Source organism: Sinocyclocheilus anshuiensis, unplaced genomic scaffold (assembly GCF_001515605.1).
Source record: "Sinocyclocheilus anshuiensis isolate Anshui unplaced genomic scaffold, SAMN03320099.WGS_v1.1 scaffold697, whole genome shotgun sequence".
Classification (NCBI taxonomy): Eukaryota; Metazoa; Chordata; class Actinopteri; order Cypriniformes; family Cyprinidae; genus Sinocyclocheilus; species Sinocyclocheilus anshuiensis.
In genome coordinates this window covers 1,965,056-1,979,177 of record NW_015538036.1, presented here as the reverse complement: position 1 = coordinate 1,979,177, position 14,122 = coordinate 1,965,056, and the positions used below count along the sequence as shown (strand labels likewise).

General features: G+C 36.0%; 1 protein-coding gene across 1 annotated transcript; it reads right to left on the bottom strand.

The window, feature by feature from the left end:
- Positions 1-2,411: 2,411 nt before the first annotated feature.
- On the bottom strand, positions 2,412-12,817 carry golph3a (golgi phosphoprotein 3a). The gene is made up of 4 exons (XM_016477375.1): positions 12,383-12,817; positions 8,037-8,168; positions 7,233-7,347; positions 2,412-4,722 (listed from the first exon to the last, which is right to left on the bottom strand). The coding sequence occupies exons 1-4, from the start codon at positions 12,596-12,598 to the stop codon at positions 4,298-4,300; spliced, it is 888 nt and encodes a 295-aa protein (XP_016332861.1). The 5' UTR covers positions 12,599-12,817; the 3' UTR covers positions 2,412-4,297.
- Between the last annotated feature and the right edge of the window lie 1,305 nt (positions 12,818-14,122).

Sequence of the window (14,122 nt, the reverse complement as noted above, 5' to 3'; positions counted from 1 at the left end):
TTGAGTTCCAGTGGTGAAATTAAGGAATTATTTAATTTATTTTTGGCATGAATGACTGTAAATACTCAATAATAAAGATGTTTAGTGTCTTTGTAGCGACATGCCATTTTATATCTAATGTTGTCACTTGATATTAAAAAAATCATAATCACTAATAAATTTCACAGGTAAAACTGTATTGATTGATTGATTGCATGAATGATTGTGAATATTTATGTTCAGTGCTTTTTATTTATGTTCATGCTTTTTGAAATCAAATTTCTATAAAGGGGACTACAAAAGTATATTCTGATCTGTTGTTAGTTATGAAACTAACATTGATATTTATTTTGCAGTCAAGCAGTTGAACACATAACTGTAAGGTCTGCGTAAGAGCTTTGCCAAAACAGATAAACAAATCATAAATATTTCCAGTGTTGGTAGGCTACAGCAAATAAGAGGTTACTGTGTATCAAATCCTCACAACTCATATTTCACAACATTGCCTAGATTCTTATCTGTGATGCAAACAGGAGCCAGTATCACATTTGCAGCTCGCTTGATAATAAGCAGTTCTTGCTAATCTATAAATTATATCGACCACAGTTTCATGAAGTTACGAGTTAATATTCTGAGAAAGTCACCAAGTATAACAGAATCCTGTCAGCTAACAGGGTGGACTGTGTTTTAAATCAGCAAAGACACTGGATAAGTCAACATAATCACAAGCTTCCAAGCCTCAACATTTCCCGGCGGGAATATACACGTCAAACACTTTCCCTTTAAGGAAAAGACAGAATTTTACATAACTATGAGTCATCATTGACAATGCCAGAGCAACATGTTTCAACCATATTAAAGGATGAAGGTGTTATGCTCACTTCTGACCCTTAGGCTGAGCATTTTCTTTCAGTGTTAAGAGATGAGTTAAGCTGAAATATTAATGCAGTGAGGCTATTGCGCAGGCAGACATAATACAACCTTCCACCACAGCTGGCCAGATGGCCAAATGTCTGCAGAAACCAGACAACACACCAGGCCAAGCACAAGAATAGACCGGAGACTCAACACTATATGTGACCCTGGACCACAAAACCAGTCATAAGGGTCAATTTTTTGAAATTTAGATTTATACATCATCTGAAAGCTGAATAAATAAGCTTTCCATTGATGTATGGTTTGTTAGGATAGGACAATATTTGGCCGAGATACAAATACTTGAAAATCTGGAAACTGAGGGTGCAAAAAAATCTAAATATTGAGAAAATCGCCTTTAAAGTTGTCCAAATTAAGTTCTTAGCAATGCATATTACTGATCAAAAATTAAGTTTTGATATATTTACAGTAGGACATTTACAAAATATCTTCATAGAACATGATCTTTACTTAATATCCTAATGATTTTTTGCATAAAAGAAAAATCAATAATTTTGACCCATACAATGTATTTTTGGCTATTGCTACAAATATACCCCAGCGACTTAAGACTGGTCTTGTGGTCCAGGGTCACATATATTGTTGGTAAACAAGCATCCACTGCTTTGGGAGAAGACTGAATGAAAAATGACCAAAAAAGAAGAGCGTGTAAATACAAGAACCCTGACATAAGAGAAACTCTGTTCACTAACTAATGTGGAATAAAACTGTGTTTTCTCTCAACAGGGTAAACACAAACGTATTCTCAATGAGTGTTTCGGCTCTGGGGTTTTTCATCTAGAATTATAGCAATGATTTATACATGCAAATGGATAGTCAGCAATCTAGAAGCCAACATACATTCATTTACATAGCTGAAATGCTCATTAGTGGTTGTACAAGTTTGCTAGTCTGAGATTTTAAAATGACTCTGTGGTATAACTGACAGACTCCAAATGCTTAACTTTAGAAGTATATGCCTCTGTGCTTCGGAAAACGCACACTACGGCGAGGCCAAGTCCAACATTCTGGATGAAGATGGGCTGCAATTGCTTTCTCTATTTTATTTTTATGAAATTAATACTTTTTATTCAGCAAGGAGGCATCATCACATTAGTTGCACCAAATCAGCATATTAGAGTGATTTCTGAAGGGTCATGTGCCACTTAAATAGGAAAGTAATGTAAATTGTACTATTATTTCACAATGCTTCTGTTTTGGTTTACTGTATTTTTCAATAAATAAATGCAGCCTCGGTGAGAATATGAGACTTCTTTCAAAAAACATTTTCAAAAAGTTGACCAATTCCAAACTTTTGAACAGTAGTACGTATATATGTTAGTCATACAAAATTAATTTACATGACATTCTAAAAAGACCTATTGTTTTAGTACAAAAATCTAACTTATAGTATTTGTAGTTGTTCATTTTTGACATTTGTCTGAATTTGTCTCCCATATGTGAAAAATTCAAAGTAATGCTTCACAAAATAAATAACAGATGATGTTTGAGGCACTTTCAAGACTGTAGTTTATTTCATGGTAATAAGAAAGTATATACATTGGGGTCCCTTTATATTGAGTCCTAAAGCTACACACGTGATTTGAATTTTCTTTCACTCCGAGACACTTTTCAGACACTCCAAAAATCCCCCATGTCTTAAGTCAACTCTTCCAAACAACTGGTGGATTTCCCAGACCATCGCTACATACAATTAACTATTGTGAAGCAAGCATTTACCATCATTCTGAAAGAAACAAACAGCAAAACAAAAGCATGTTGATTTTTTAATTATTGCTATAAAAAGGAATAAAAATCAACAGAATGACAGTAACTAAACATTGAAATATGATGATTGAACAAAGGCTTTTTTAACACATCTTCATAGCGTTAAAAAACTAAATTAAGACATGCTTGTGCTAGCTTTTACATGCCAGGCAAAATGAAGATTGATACAGAGATGCTCATATGGTATGTAGTATGAATACATAAGAAACTATACAGATTAAACTAGATTGTGACAGAATGCCAATCCATCCTACCATACTACCTCCAATCAGCTCATTATAATAACATACTATCAAAAATATACTGACTTGAGAAAATGGAGGAATCTGCTCTTACATATAAAAGTCATATTTTTGAAGGTTATTTCTTTTTAAATCCCATGTTTGTTTAGAAGTGAGAGTACATGAAATGAAAAACATTCAAAAACCCCACCATAAAACTTCCCTTATAACCTTGAGGACTTTTATATATCGGTGGGAAAATATTTAAAGAAAATGAAGCTGTATGCCATACATACCTTTATTTTCAGGGAGCACAGACTTCTTAGAATTAAGCTCTTGTGGTCCTCAAATTGAGTTTCTGGTAGCATATACAAAAGGGTATGAGGCCTCCGAGGAACTGAGTTACAACCAATTTCTGAATCTAGCTCCATTAATGCCACGTCACAAAGAGCTACAGTACATACTGCACCTTGAGAGCTATGCATCCTGTAACCAATCTCAGGCACATAAAAGTACATTTAAATCAATCCGAATTCTCATGAGGAATCACCACAATAAATGTGTGAAGAGGTAGAGTTTGAAGTTGTGGGGTGTTACGGACAGAACAGAAAGAATCGAGGGAATCAGAGGGAATGGTAGTAAAAAATATAAAAATAATAATAATAAAAAGCTCATAATACAATCCAGTAAAAACCGGACAGGTCCTCTTAACAGCCTGAACTTTTTTTCCCTTCCCTAAATTTGCATTTACTAGCAATCAGAATGCTGTGAATGTGACACACTGTTAGCACTAACACTTGCCACAAACTACTAATCTGTTACCGTAACAGGATTTTGTCCTTTTTGGTTTCTTTTCAGGCTTCATTATTAGTATGAAGACAAATTTAATAAACAAAAAATTATGATACACTGCAGTGTACTTTATTTCTTGAGCATCTGTTGAGTCGTACCATATGCAGATTAATCAGTTTTAATTAAATGCACAAAACTGTTAACAAAACAATGGGAAAAATATATATCCTTGCTTAATTCTCCAATTGTAAAATCCGTTAGGCACCCAATACAGATGTCCAGACAAGAAAAGAATTAAAAAAAAGCCATTTTGCGTGGCGATGCAAATGGTAAACGCTCCAACAGTCCACGGTGGGAAAGGTACCCAATTGCATTCAACTGAACAACTGATTCAACGAGGACAAAATAAAGTGGTCCCCTTATCAAAAAAACAAAGAAACCCAATCATAGATCTTGCAGAGAGATCAACGAGGAAGGAATATCTACAAGGAAAGAAAACTGAGACTCCATTCTGACACACCAGGTCAATCCAACTCAAAGCTGATTTTTACCAGTCCAACCGTTTTACATTTGATCGCACGTCCATCAGAACTGAACCTGCTTCATTTGGTGAAGGCGGCCACCACAGCCCACAGCAGCTCATTGGTGTTGTTCTTCATGCTCTCGCCCTCAGGCTCCAGGTCCAGCAGCTGCCGTACTCTCTTCATGGCCAGATCATACTGGTCATCCAGCAGCGGGGCGAACGCGTTCTCTAGTACGTCAGAGGAATGGGCGAGGAATATAAGGGCCAGAAGACGCTTGTCCATTCGGTGAGGGTCGTTCACCCACTTGTCCAGTACGGCCTCCTGCACCTTCTTAATAAGGCGCTGCTTAATATTATTATTGGTAAGGGGGTGTGTAGTCATGTCGAACAGAAGAAAGTTTTGTTTCTCGGTGGTGAGGACGCCCTTCTCTACGAGGTTCTTAGCCAGGCGCTCTCGGACGTTACGCAGCTGATAGTGAAGCTTCAATGGGTTCCATGTCTCACCTGCAAAAGACAAGCACTTTTAGCACCAAACATACTTACATTCACTTCATTTGACAAGGACAGAGATTAAACTAATCTTTCATAGTCAAAATGACTGCTAAAATACTCAATTTGTGACCGTAGACTGCATAATAGAGGTTTTCTTTCCCAGAGATGTGATATATGATCCTTTTTTCCTGATAGATTGCTATGGCTATAACTTACAATTCTAGAATGTATCAAGAAAATAATAAAAATCGACAGAAAAAACACAAAAACAGCTGTTAATAAAAAAAAAAAACTTCCATAAGGGCTGAATTTTTGTGACATTTCATTGTAAAGGAAGGAGATTAAACTGAATGAGGCCTGATTGCATCTTGTACAGGTGTTGTCAACATTTGAATGAGAAATGTATTAAATCAGAAATGTAAATAAAATATTTTTTCATAACTATTCAGACAATACCAGCACAAGGTAAGGTCAGATATGACTGCATTCCTTGATTGGGCCACACTGTTCTTGAAAAGACCTTTTTCTGTTCTGTGTGATCATGGCTAGACAGCTAGACATATAATAAATGTATATATTATACATAAAAAAACGAAAATAACTAAAATAATTAGAATTATAAAGGATTGCACCATTATTACATTTCCAGTTGATATCAATAAGCTTGCATATTTAAATGATGGCAGATAACTAATAATTGACCGATATATTATTTCTACACTACTATGCCTACATAAATAAAAAATAAAATGCCAAAAAAAATGTATTTTTAAATGCAAGTGAATTTAGGCATAAAAATATTATAATGTACAGTATGGGCATTAATTTTAAGATTTGCTTAATAAGACATTATTAATGCTTTTAATGACTTAATTTTAAGTGAGCATTAGATGATGACAAGTGTAATCTAAATGTAAAAACAAATAAATTATCATGCACAAATAAATATCCAATATTAAGCAATATCCATCAATTTAAAAAGAATCAGTGCTATATGCATCACTATGCTAGTTTTCAAGTAATCACTTTTTTAGTGTAGACCCATTTATTGATAGCTGCTTCTACAGGATTATTACATTATTAATAGTTTTCATAGGTTTTCTTCAGGATTTTAGCAGCTTGCAGTCTTTCACAAGTTGCTGACATTAATTTTGAATGCAGAAGTCATGCAACAGTCCCTTGAGTGAGTACCACCAACTCAGTTGGTCGGCCCCTGTGCTGAAGCAGAGAAGCACAGACATCTCAGGATCAAAGCAGACTGTGGTAGAGCATTTGCTAGCCATCATCATGCAGTAATTTATGGCTCTGATCTAATTCTGAGCACATTTTTATACACTTTCTAAACGAGAACGGCAGCTCCTTCTCTCAGACGCTTTGATCTCACCCTTTGACCCTTTGGCTCACCATGCTGAGACATTTCCAAATGAGCTCATAGCCACAGTAGGTACCAGAAATCTCTCTCAAAATCCGCACTCTGGACCCAAGAGAGTCTGGATCCAGCATTTTTATGTGCACCAGGCACAGTACATTTGGAAGGTAGCAATGGTTAAAATAATTAAATTCAATACAATTTCATGTAATCTAATTACACTACCATTCAAAAGTTTGGGGCCAGTAAGATTTTTTTCTTGGATAGAAATGAATGCTTTTACTCAGCAAGGATGCATGGAATTGATCAAAAGTGACAGCAAAGAATTTTATAATGTTACAAAAAATTATAAATACAAATAAATGCTGTTCATATCAACATTCTGTTTATCAAAGAATCCTAAAAAAAAGTATCATGGTTCCCACAAAATTATTAAAGGGACAGTTCACCCAAAAAAGGTGATTTACTAGGTGTATCCTAGGTGTATGTGACATTCTTCTTCCAGACAAATAAAATCAGACTTAAATTAAAAAAGTACTTTTATGATGGATGGATGGTTGCACTTTTTTGGCCTTCAAAATCTGAACCCCCATTCACTGCCATTATAAAGCTTGGAAGAGCCAGGACATTTTTTAATATAACTCCGATTGTATTCGTTTGAAAGAAGAAAGTCATACACCTAGGATGGCTTGATGGTGAGTAAATCATGGGGTAATTTTCATTTTTGTGTGAACTATCCCTTTAAGCAGCACAACTGTTTTTAGCATTGATAATAAACAAATTAAAATAAAATAAAAATAATAAAATCATGTGACACTGAAGACATTTGGAGCAATGGCTGCTGAAAATATATTAAAATTATTTTTTAATTATTTTAAATTACTGTTTTTACTGTATTTTAGATCTAATAAATGCAGCCTTGGTGAGAACAAGTGACTTCTTTCATGAACATTAAAAAAACTTTTGAACAGTAGTATAATATAATCAATAAATATTAGTCTTGTCTGCAACCACTATAATAAATAGGCCTAATAATTAATGAGTTTAAAGAGAAATGTTTATTTTGTTCTCTAAAGCTAAAGTATGGTATTGAGGTAATCAGAATAAATAATTGAAAAGATTGAGAAACTCAAATGATTTGTGCAAAACTCACCACTGAGTAACTCTATCCAGCTCTGCACGGTTTCGGGCGGTTGAGTGTCTTTTATGTGTTTCAGAGCCTCATCCAAGAGCACATCCCCCGTCGGAGCATCAGACTTACATATAACCTAAAAAAAACGACAAGAAACAAGTCACTGAACACATTAAAACACCCCAATGCACAAAGCACCACTTACATCAAGGCAGTGAACTCAAGAGAATAAAATCATGTGAAGGAGATAAACTACTTCAACTGAAGACCAAAGAGTTTTACCTCATATATTAAATGTAATGCATTTTCCAGGGACACATCTGAGCTTGGTTTAATAATAAAAGTTCTCACTTACAACAGCCAACACCAACCGCAAAAAAACGGCCTCCCGACACACAATTAATAGCAAAGAGCTCCCTCTAGTGGTAGAAAGTGACCTACGCAATTGTAAATGTACTGACACCTGAGTGCTGAATTTTGCAAGCACATAAAGAATATATCTTCTGAATTTGTTCAGTCCAGTTACGTATTTGTAGAAACCTTTACCATCAATACAGCCAAATGTTGGTCTTACATTACATTTATCCATACAACGAAAGTAAATGGGATCCACTGTTGTTTGAACTCCAGCATTATTCAGTCTTTTTTATGTCCCACAGAAGAACGAAGGTTTGGAATGACATGAGGGTGAGTAAATGATGACAACATTTTCATTTTTGGGTGAACTATTCCTTTAAATGCTTGTAGAACTGACGGAGGGATACAAAACAGGAAGCCTCTCCCTATCATATGATCATTTCCAGAGAACTGAACAGTTTGTCTTACCTTCCGGGCAAGCAGGCTTTTCCTCCTCATGCCACAGGCCTCCAGCTGCAGTCTCCCTCGTAAGGCCAGCTCAATGAGCATGCAACCCCGCAGGCCTGATGAAATGCAGTCATTCCAGAAGGAGGTGTAGCCCTTGCACAAAAGCAGAATTAAGAAAGTCAGTATACATGTCCCATTAAAGTTCAGAGCTCCAGAGTAACTAAAACGTCCAACCAAAAGAAAAATGTACAAATTCAGTTTACAGATTAATCAAAACGATAAACACTGCTAATATGGACTCCAGTTGTTTTGTGTAAAGACCAAAGGATCGCACAAGGATCTAATTTACGTCGGCACAAATGAGAAACAAACCCCACCCCAAAAAAGTGATCTGTAATTCTAATGTATATATATATATACAGTATATATATATATATATGGCTAGTTGAGGTTTAAAAAAGGTATTGCACAAACTAAAAAATACATAGGCATAAACAGGCGAAACAATAATAATAATTAGTTTTGTCACAATTTGTGTTGGACTACAACACAACTCTGTGTGACAATTGCATTTTGTAATTCAGTAAATTTCACCTTTTGCTATTCTTCAGCTTCTTGTGAGGTGTGGCCTGAACTGAATTCATCAATTAAAATTGTGAATTTCTTCCAACACTCTAGTTCGTGCAGTGTCATGGTCAGCTGTGGATGAAGTGAGCAATGGATCTCTCCAGTATTAACAAGGCCTGCTTTGTGAGGTCCAATCTCCTGTCCCAGAGGCCACTAATGGGAAACAACAGGCCTCTTTCAAGGCGCTGGCAACACAGGCAATGCTCTGCACGTGAAGTGGAGCGCATGCAAAAAACTCAGAGCGATAGAAGCTCAATGTTATATCATTTTGTGTTCTCAATGACCTGTATCATGGCAGTTCATCTTGCACTGTCAAGGTCATTCAAATACAGGAAGCATGTGGATTTTGAATGGAAGAAAAAAAAAGTAAAACAAAAATCATATCTAACTTTGCCAAATCAAAGCACAAAGCCCTGGGAAAAATTTGATTACTGACATTGCTAGAATGACAGACTGGCAAGATACCAAGATACCTTTGCCAAGAAGTATGGCAAAGCCTGAAATTAATGCATTCAACAATTAAAATATTGCTTCTTTGAAGAACACAACAGTCAGGCTCACAAAAGTCTGTCATAGTTTTCTTGTTGACACTGTACGTAAGTCCTCTGTCACGGGAGTAACCTAGATACTTGAGCTCTGATAACAGCATAAGAGCTCACTAAGAGCCGACACGCCGGCAAACAATCATGAATGATAATGGCTCAGTAGGCAAATGCAGCTGTATTTAAACATGGCACAGTCAGAACTGTTGGAGGAGATAAACCACATGCAAAATAGATGCTCTTATTTACTTCACAGTAGATCAATGCTTAATGTCATCTTATGATATCTCATCTTTTCTTGTTGGTTTAATGTGGTTAGACATATGCAATCAGGGTTAAAAATGTCAAGGTGTCCAGATGGTGTCCTTGTTGACGTGTTGCGAAATATTGTTAACAATTTTTACACAGGTTTAAGATGGTGTTTGCTGCTCAGAATTATTCACATTACCAAAATGCATTATTGTGATGTAATAGGGTAACACGGCATTACTTGCATGACAATAAATCACAAATTCTTTATTTTTTTCCTTTTGATTTTGGAGTAAAATATGACCTACACATGTTTCTGACAGGTTGTGTAAGATTCTCCCAATCAAGCAACAGAACCAATAGCCAGACTCTAAAGTGTTTGTTTGTTGACAATGTTTCTGTCAATTCTGTGCCAACCATAAGCATGAGCAAACTGTAGTACTGGGACATGTTAAGTTAAGCCATTTATCCTTTCTGCTGCTTTCCATGTAGATAAGCAAATCTTAAGTGAGGCCTCTGTATAGGGCTCTACATGATATTCAATAACTGAACATGGCAGGGATTAAAGACCTTCTGTAATAATGTTCTTGTGCACTGCTGTTAAAAATAAAAGGAAAGTTATCTACCACCCTTGCAAAACTAACCTAGTGAACAAACTCTAAAGCGTATAACACTGAATAGATCATAAACATCTAAACATGACAACAGGGAAAGAAACTATATAAATCTAAAAGTCAACCCTTTGCAAATCTCTGTTGTAGGAGAAAAATGACAGAACGATTCCAGGTTTGATATGCTAAGAAAAAGCAAAAATCTTTCACTTAAAATGCAGAGCATTCTACAAATTGATTGACAAATAGTGTCTCTTGAAACTGTCAAACCTGATATTTGACATGTACAACAACCAAAGATGCACTGTTTGAGGTCTGTGGGCAAAGAAATCCACATACAGCCCAAATAAAACACTTAGAATGATATTGAAAAGCCGTTGTTGAGAGTATAACTGAAAGCAGACAGTAATTTGACATGAATGGGCTATAAAGAGAGGTGTCTTCAGTAACACTGCACTGTTGAATGCCTGCTTGACCAAAATGTAACCACAGAGGCCAGACAATGAGGTAGGTGCAATTCACTACCTATATGAACCTTAATTAAGGGTCAGTCAACACAATTACAGCAGGCATCTCACAGCCAAACTCGCTAATATTAGGCCTCTTTCCCTTTAGACAGTCATATAAGTTAATTCAACATTGAGGCATCTATGAGAGTTCTACATTGATTTGGGGAGTTAATAATTGCCTATCGTCGATGACCCATGTATTTTATTTTTCCAAACAGATCCTCCATATTGGTGAAGTCCCTCATAATGAATGGCTATAATCACAATGGAATACTAGCTTACTACTGAATACTGTGCATTACGCACTGTATACTTGAAAGGCATTATTCCACGAAAACAAACACAGTAGTATGGCTACACCGTTATCACATGACCTCATCACATTGTAGCGAGTGATGTCATTATCAGGAAAATAAAACAATAAAAACTTCGGTTACACTTTATTTTAAAGTGTCCTTGTTACAGTGTAATTATACATTTAAGTACTGAGTAATAGTAATTAACTACATGTACTTACTATCCGGTTGGGGTTAGGATCCCGGTTTGGCTTAGGGTTACTTGCATGTAATTATGCATAATTACATGCAAGTAACCCTAAGCCAAACCGGGATCCTAACCCCAACCGGATAGTAAGTACATGTAACGTGTAACAAGGACACCTTAAAATAAAATGTTACCAAAACTTCTTAGTAGAGGTCTCGAGACCTATGTTTCAGATAAGACAGCACTGTATACTTGAAAGGCATTATTCCACGAAAACAAACACAGTAGTATGGCTACACCGTTATCACATGACCTCATCACATTGTAGCGAGTGATGTCATTATCAGGAAAATAAAACAATAAAAACTTCGGTTACACTTTATTTTAAAGTGTCCTTGTTACAGTGTAATTATACATTTAAGTACTGAGTAATAGTAATTAACTACATGTACTTACTATAGGGTTGGGGTTAGGATTAGGGTTTGGCTTAGGGTTACTTGCATGTAATTATGCATCATTTATTGTTGTTATTATAATAGTAAGTACGTAACATGTGTAACAAGGACACCTTAAAATAAAATGTTACCAAAACTTCTTAGTAGAGGTCTCGAGACCTATGTTTCAGATAAGACATACGTGGAGAACCACCACAACAAACTACAAAAAATTCATCTTTGGATTTGCTCCAAAATGCTTCTTGTTATGACTATGTTAAGCATATCTGGATACATCTTAAGAATGTGTGCATGTGGGCGACCTGTGACAAGGACAGGGGGATGAGTGCATTTTAACTACAAACATGCATCTTTTGACCGTCGATTTGTATCAGTATATACACAACTGCTTCAAATTCATACTCTTATCAGTTACATATTGCATATAAAACTATCATAATATATTTCATGTGGATATGGCATAATAATGTCATAGCATCAAAATGTCACACTGCTTAGGCTACATTATGCTACACGAAACAGACTATATTTGTATATTAGAGAGTTAAATGGGTTAGTCTGTTTTTTAACCGATGTAGTTCACTTAACTATTATTTGTTATGACAGTCTGGTGGGCCAGAGAGACAACTTCTAATGCAGTTCAAGGCAAGCTAAAAGCTACATTGCATCACAGCAATCATTTGGCTGACTTTAAGTCAAAACGTCACCAATTTAGAAACAAACGGGCTAAAATAAAAAACAACCATATTGTTTTCAGCTCCTTCTTTCTTTAAAGAGCTAAATTATCAACTGGGAGCGATCATGGTGAGTGAAGAAGAGATAAAGGGCTAAACATCGACTACAGTGAGTCAACTAACGTTACAAATCAAAATAAAGCAAAACAGCAACAACCTCGCGGTCTTTCAAGCCTAACAGCAGTACTTCCTCCATCAGGGTCAGTCTGGTTTCCTTGGAATCACCGCTGTCATCCACGTCCTGCTCGTCTCCACGGCGGGGCTCGTAGTCCTCGTCGCCGGATCCGCGGTCTCTGTCTGCGGCCGCAGCGCTGCGCGAAGCCTCGGTGCGTCTTTGCACCAGGCCGGAGCTCCGCTGGGTCAAAGTACTCATATCTCAAACACTAAAACTAAACCTCCTTCCCAGACAGCTCCTGTCTGAGAAAAGACTTACTTATTCAGTCCGATGCATAAATGACTCCCGGGGTGAATTAGGGGAATGAAGGTGTAAATCGAGATTTGTTTTGGAGAGGGCCCCTCGCGATCCCTACCGCGGAGCGTCGCCGATTCCGTCAGGTTTAATATGGCGACCAGCCGTGACTAGAACAGCAGTGGATGTGGCATCTCGACACTCAGGTTGGATCTCGAAACCTGGGGGGGTCTACATACCGAGACAGCATTTTTTGAGCATCTTTGTGCGTTAGTTAGCACCAGGGTAATATATTTAACTACAACCAAAACCATTAAAAAAATGTTTGCTTACTTGAAATAAAATATACCATTTAAAAAAAAACAACAACTAGGTGCCAAAGCAACATTTCTCATTTTTATTTATTTTTACTTGATGTAGTAAAATAAATTACATAAAAACTATATACACAAAAAAAGAACAGAAATAACAAAAAACAGAGCAATGACAGAAATTAATAGCCTACTAAACTTTAACTAAAAAAAAACAAAAAACAAATACATTCTAAGAATGTCTCAGTGATACTAAGATAGCTTGGTATCACACTAGGCTTTATGACAGACTTCAGGTGGTGCCATAAATATATTATATCATTTATTTAAAGATTTTGCATTTTAGGGGAAGTTACTGCACTTTCAAGAGAATCAGCAGACAAAGAATAACGATCATATAAAATATTATAAAGAAAGATAGTAATAAGAATTGAACACGATTGCAAAGCAGTCTTTTATTTCAATCATATTCTGTGGACAAAAAGAGCGAGTGACATATTTCTCAAGTGCATATATAAAAGTATTTAATGCTTCTTTTACATGAAAATTATCATTTTTAAGGTCCAAAATAAAGCAATCTGACATACTTCATATATTTCAAGGCCAAACTCTGATAATGTGAACATTAAAAGTTGGTTATAGAAAAACACAAAACAATTGTACAGTATTAAATTCAGTAATAAGTTTCAAATCCAGCTTGCAATCACTTGCCATACACAAGAGAAGTACTGAACTGAAGTGAACAGAATCAGATTTACAGCTGACTGTTCAAGTAACAGTGATTGACTGGCAAGGAGCAGTAGTGCAAAACAAGGGTGAAAAAGGTGTAAACAAAAACAAAATGCTCAGGAAACTGCTTTCTCCACACTTTTGCCAGCAAATAACAGTTCAGAGCTTACATCAGTTTCATTACATTTCAAATGCTGAAAAACACAATTTGAACAACACATTTTTTTGAATGAAGAGCCTGTTGATTTGTGGCAGTAGTCCTGCAGGCACCTCAGAAAGGAAAATAAGAAAATATGCACAAATGCAGATACAGTATTACATTAGCTCATGTTTAAATAATTATATTTGCAGAGGCTTGCAGTTTACTATGATTTTCCATTATATATATATAAGAGCCCCACAGTGTACATTATACAACAGAGCACTGAATCTCTGAGACAGCTGATCA

Coding starts and splice junctions, on each gene's coding strand:
- golph3a (XM_016477375.1), bottom strand. CDS start 12,598: ATGAGTACTTTGACCCAGCGGAGCTCCGGCCTGGTGCAAAGACGCACC. Junction 8,169..12,382: donor TAGGCTTGAAAGACCGCGAG/GTTGTTGCTGTT, acceptor CTTTTGTGCAAG/GGCTACACCTCCTTCTGGAA. Junction 7,348..8,036: donor AAAGCCTGCTTGCCCGGAAG/GTAAGACAAACT, acceptor CGTTTTTTTTAG/GTTATATGTAAGTCTGATGC.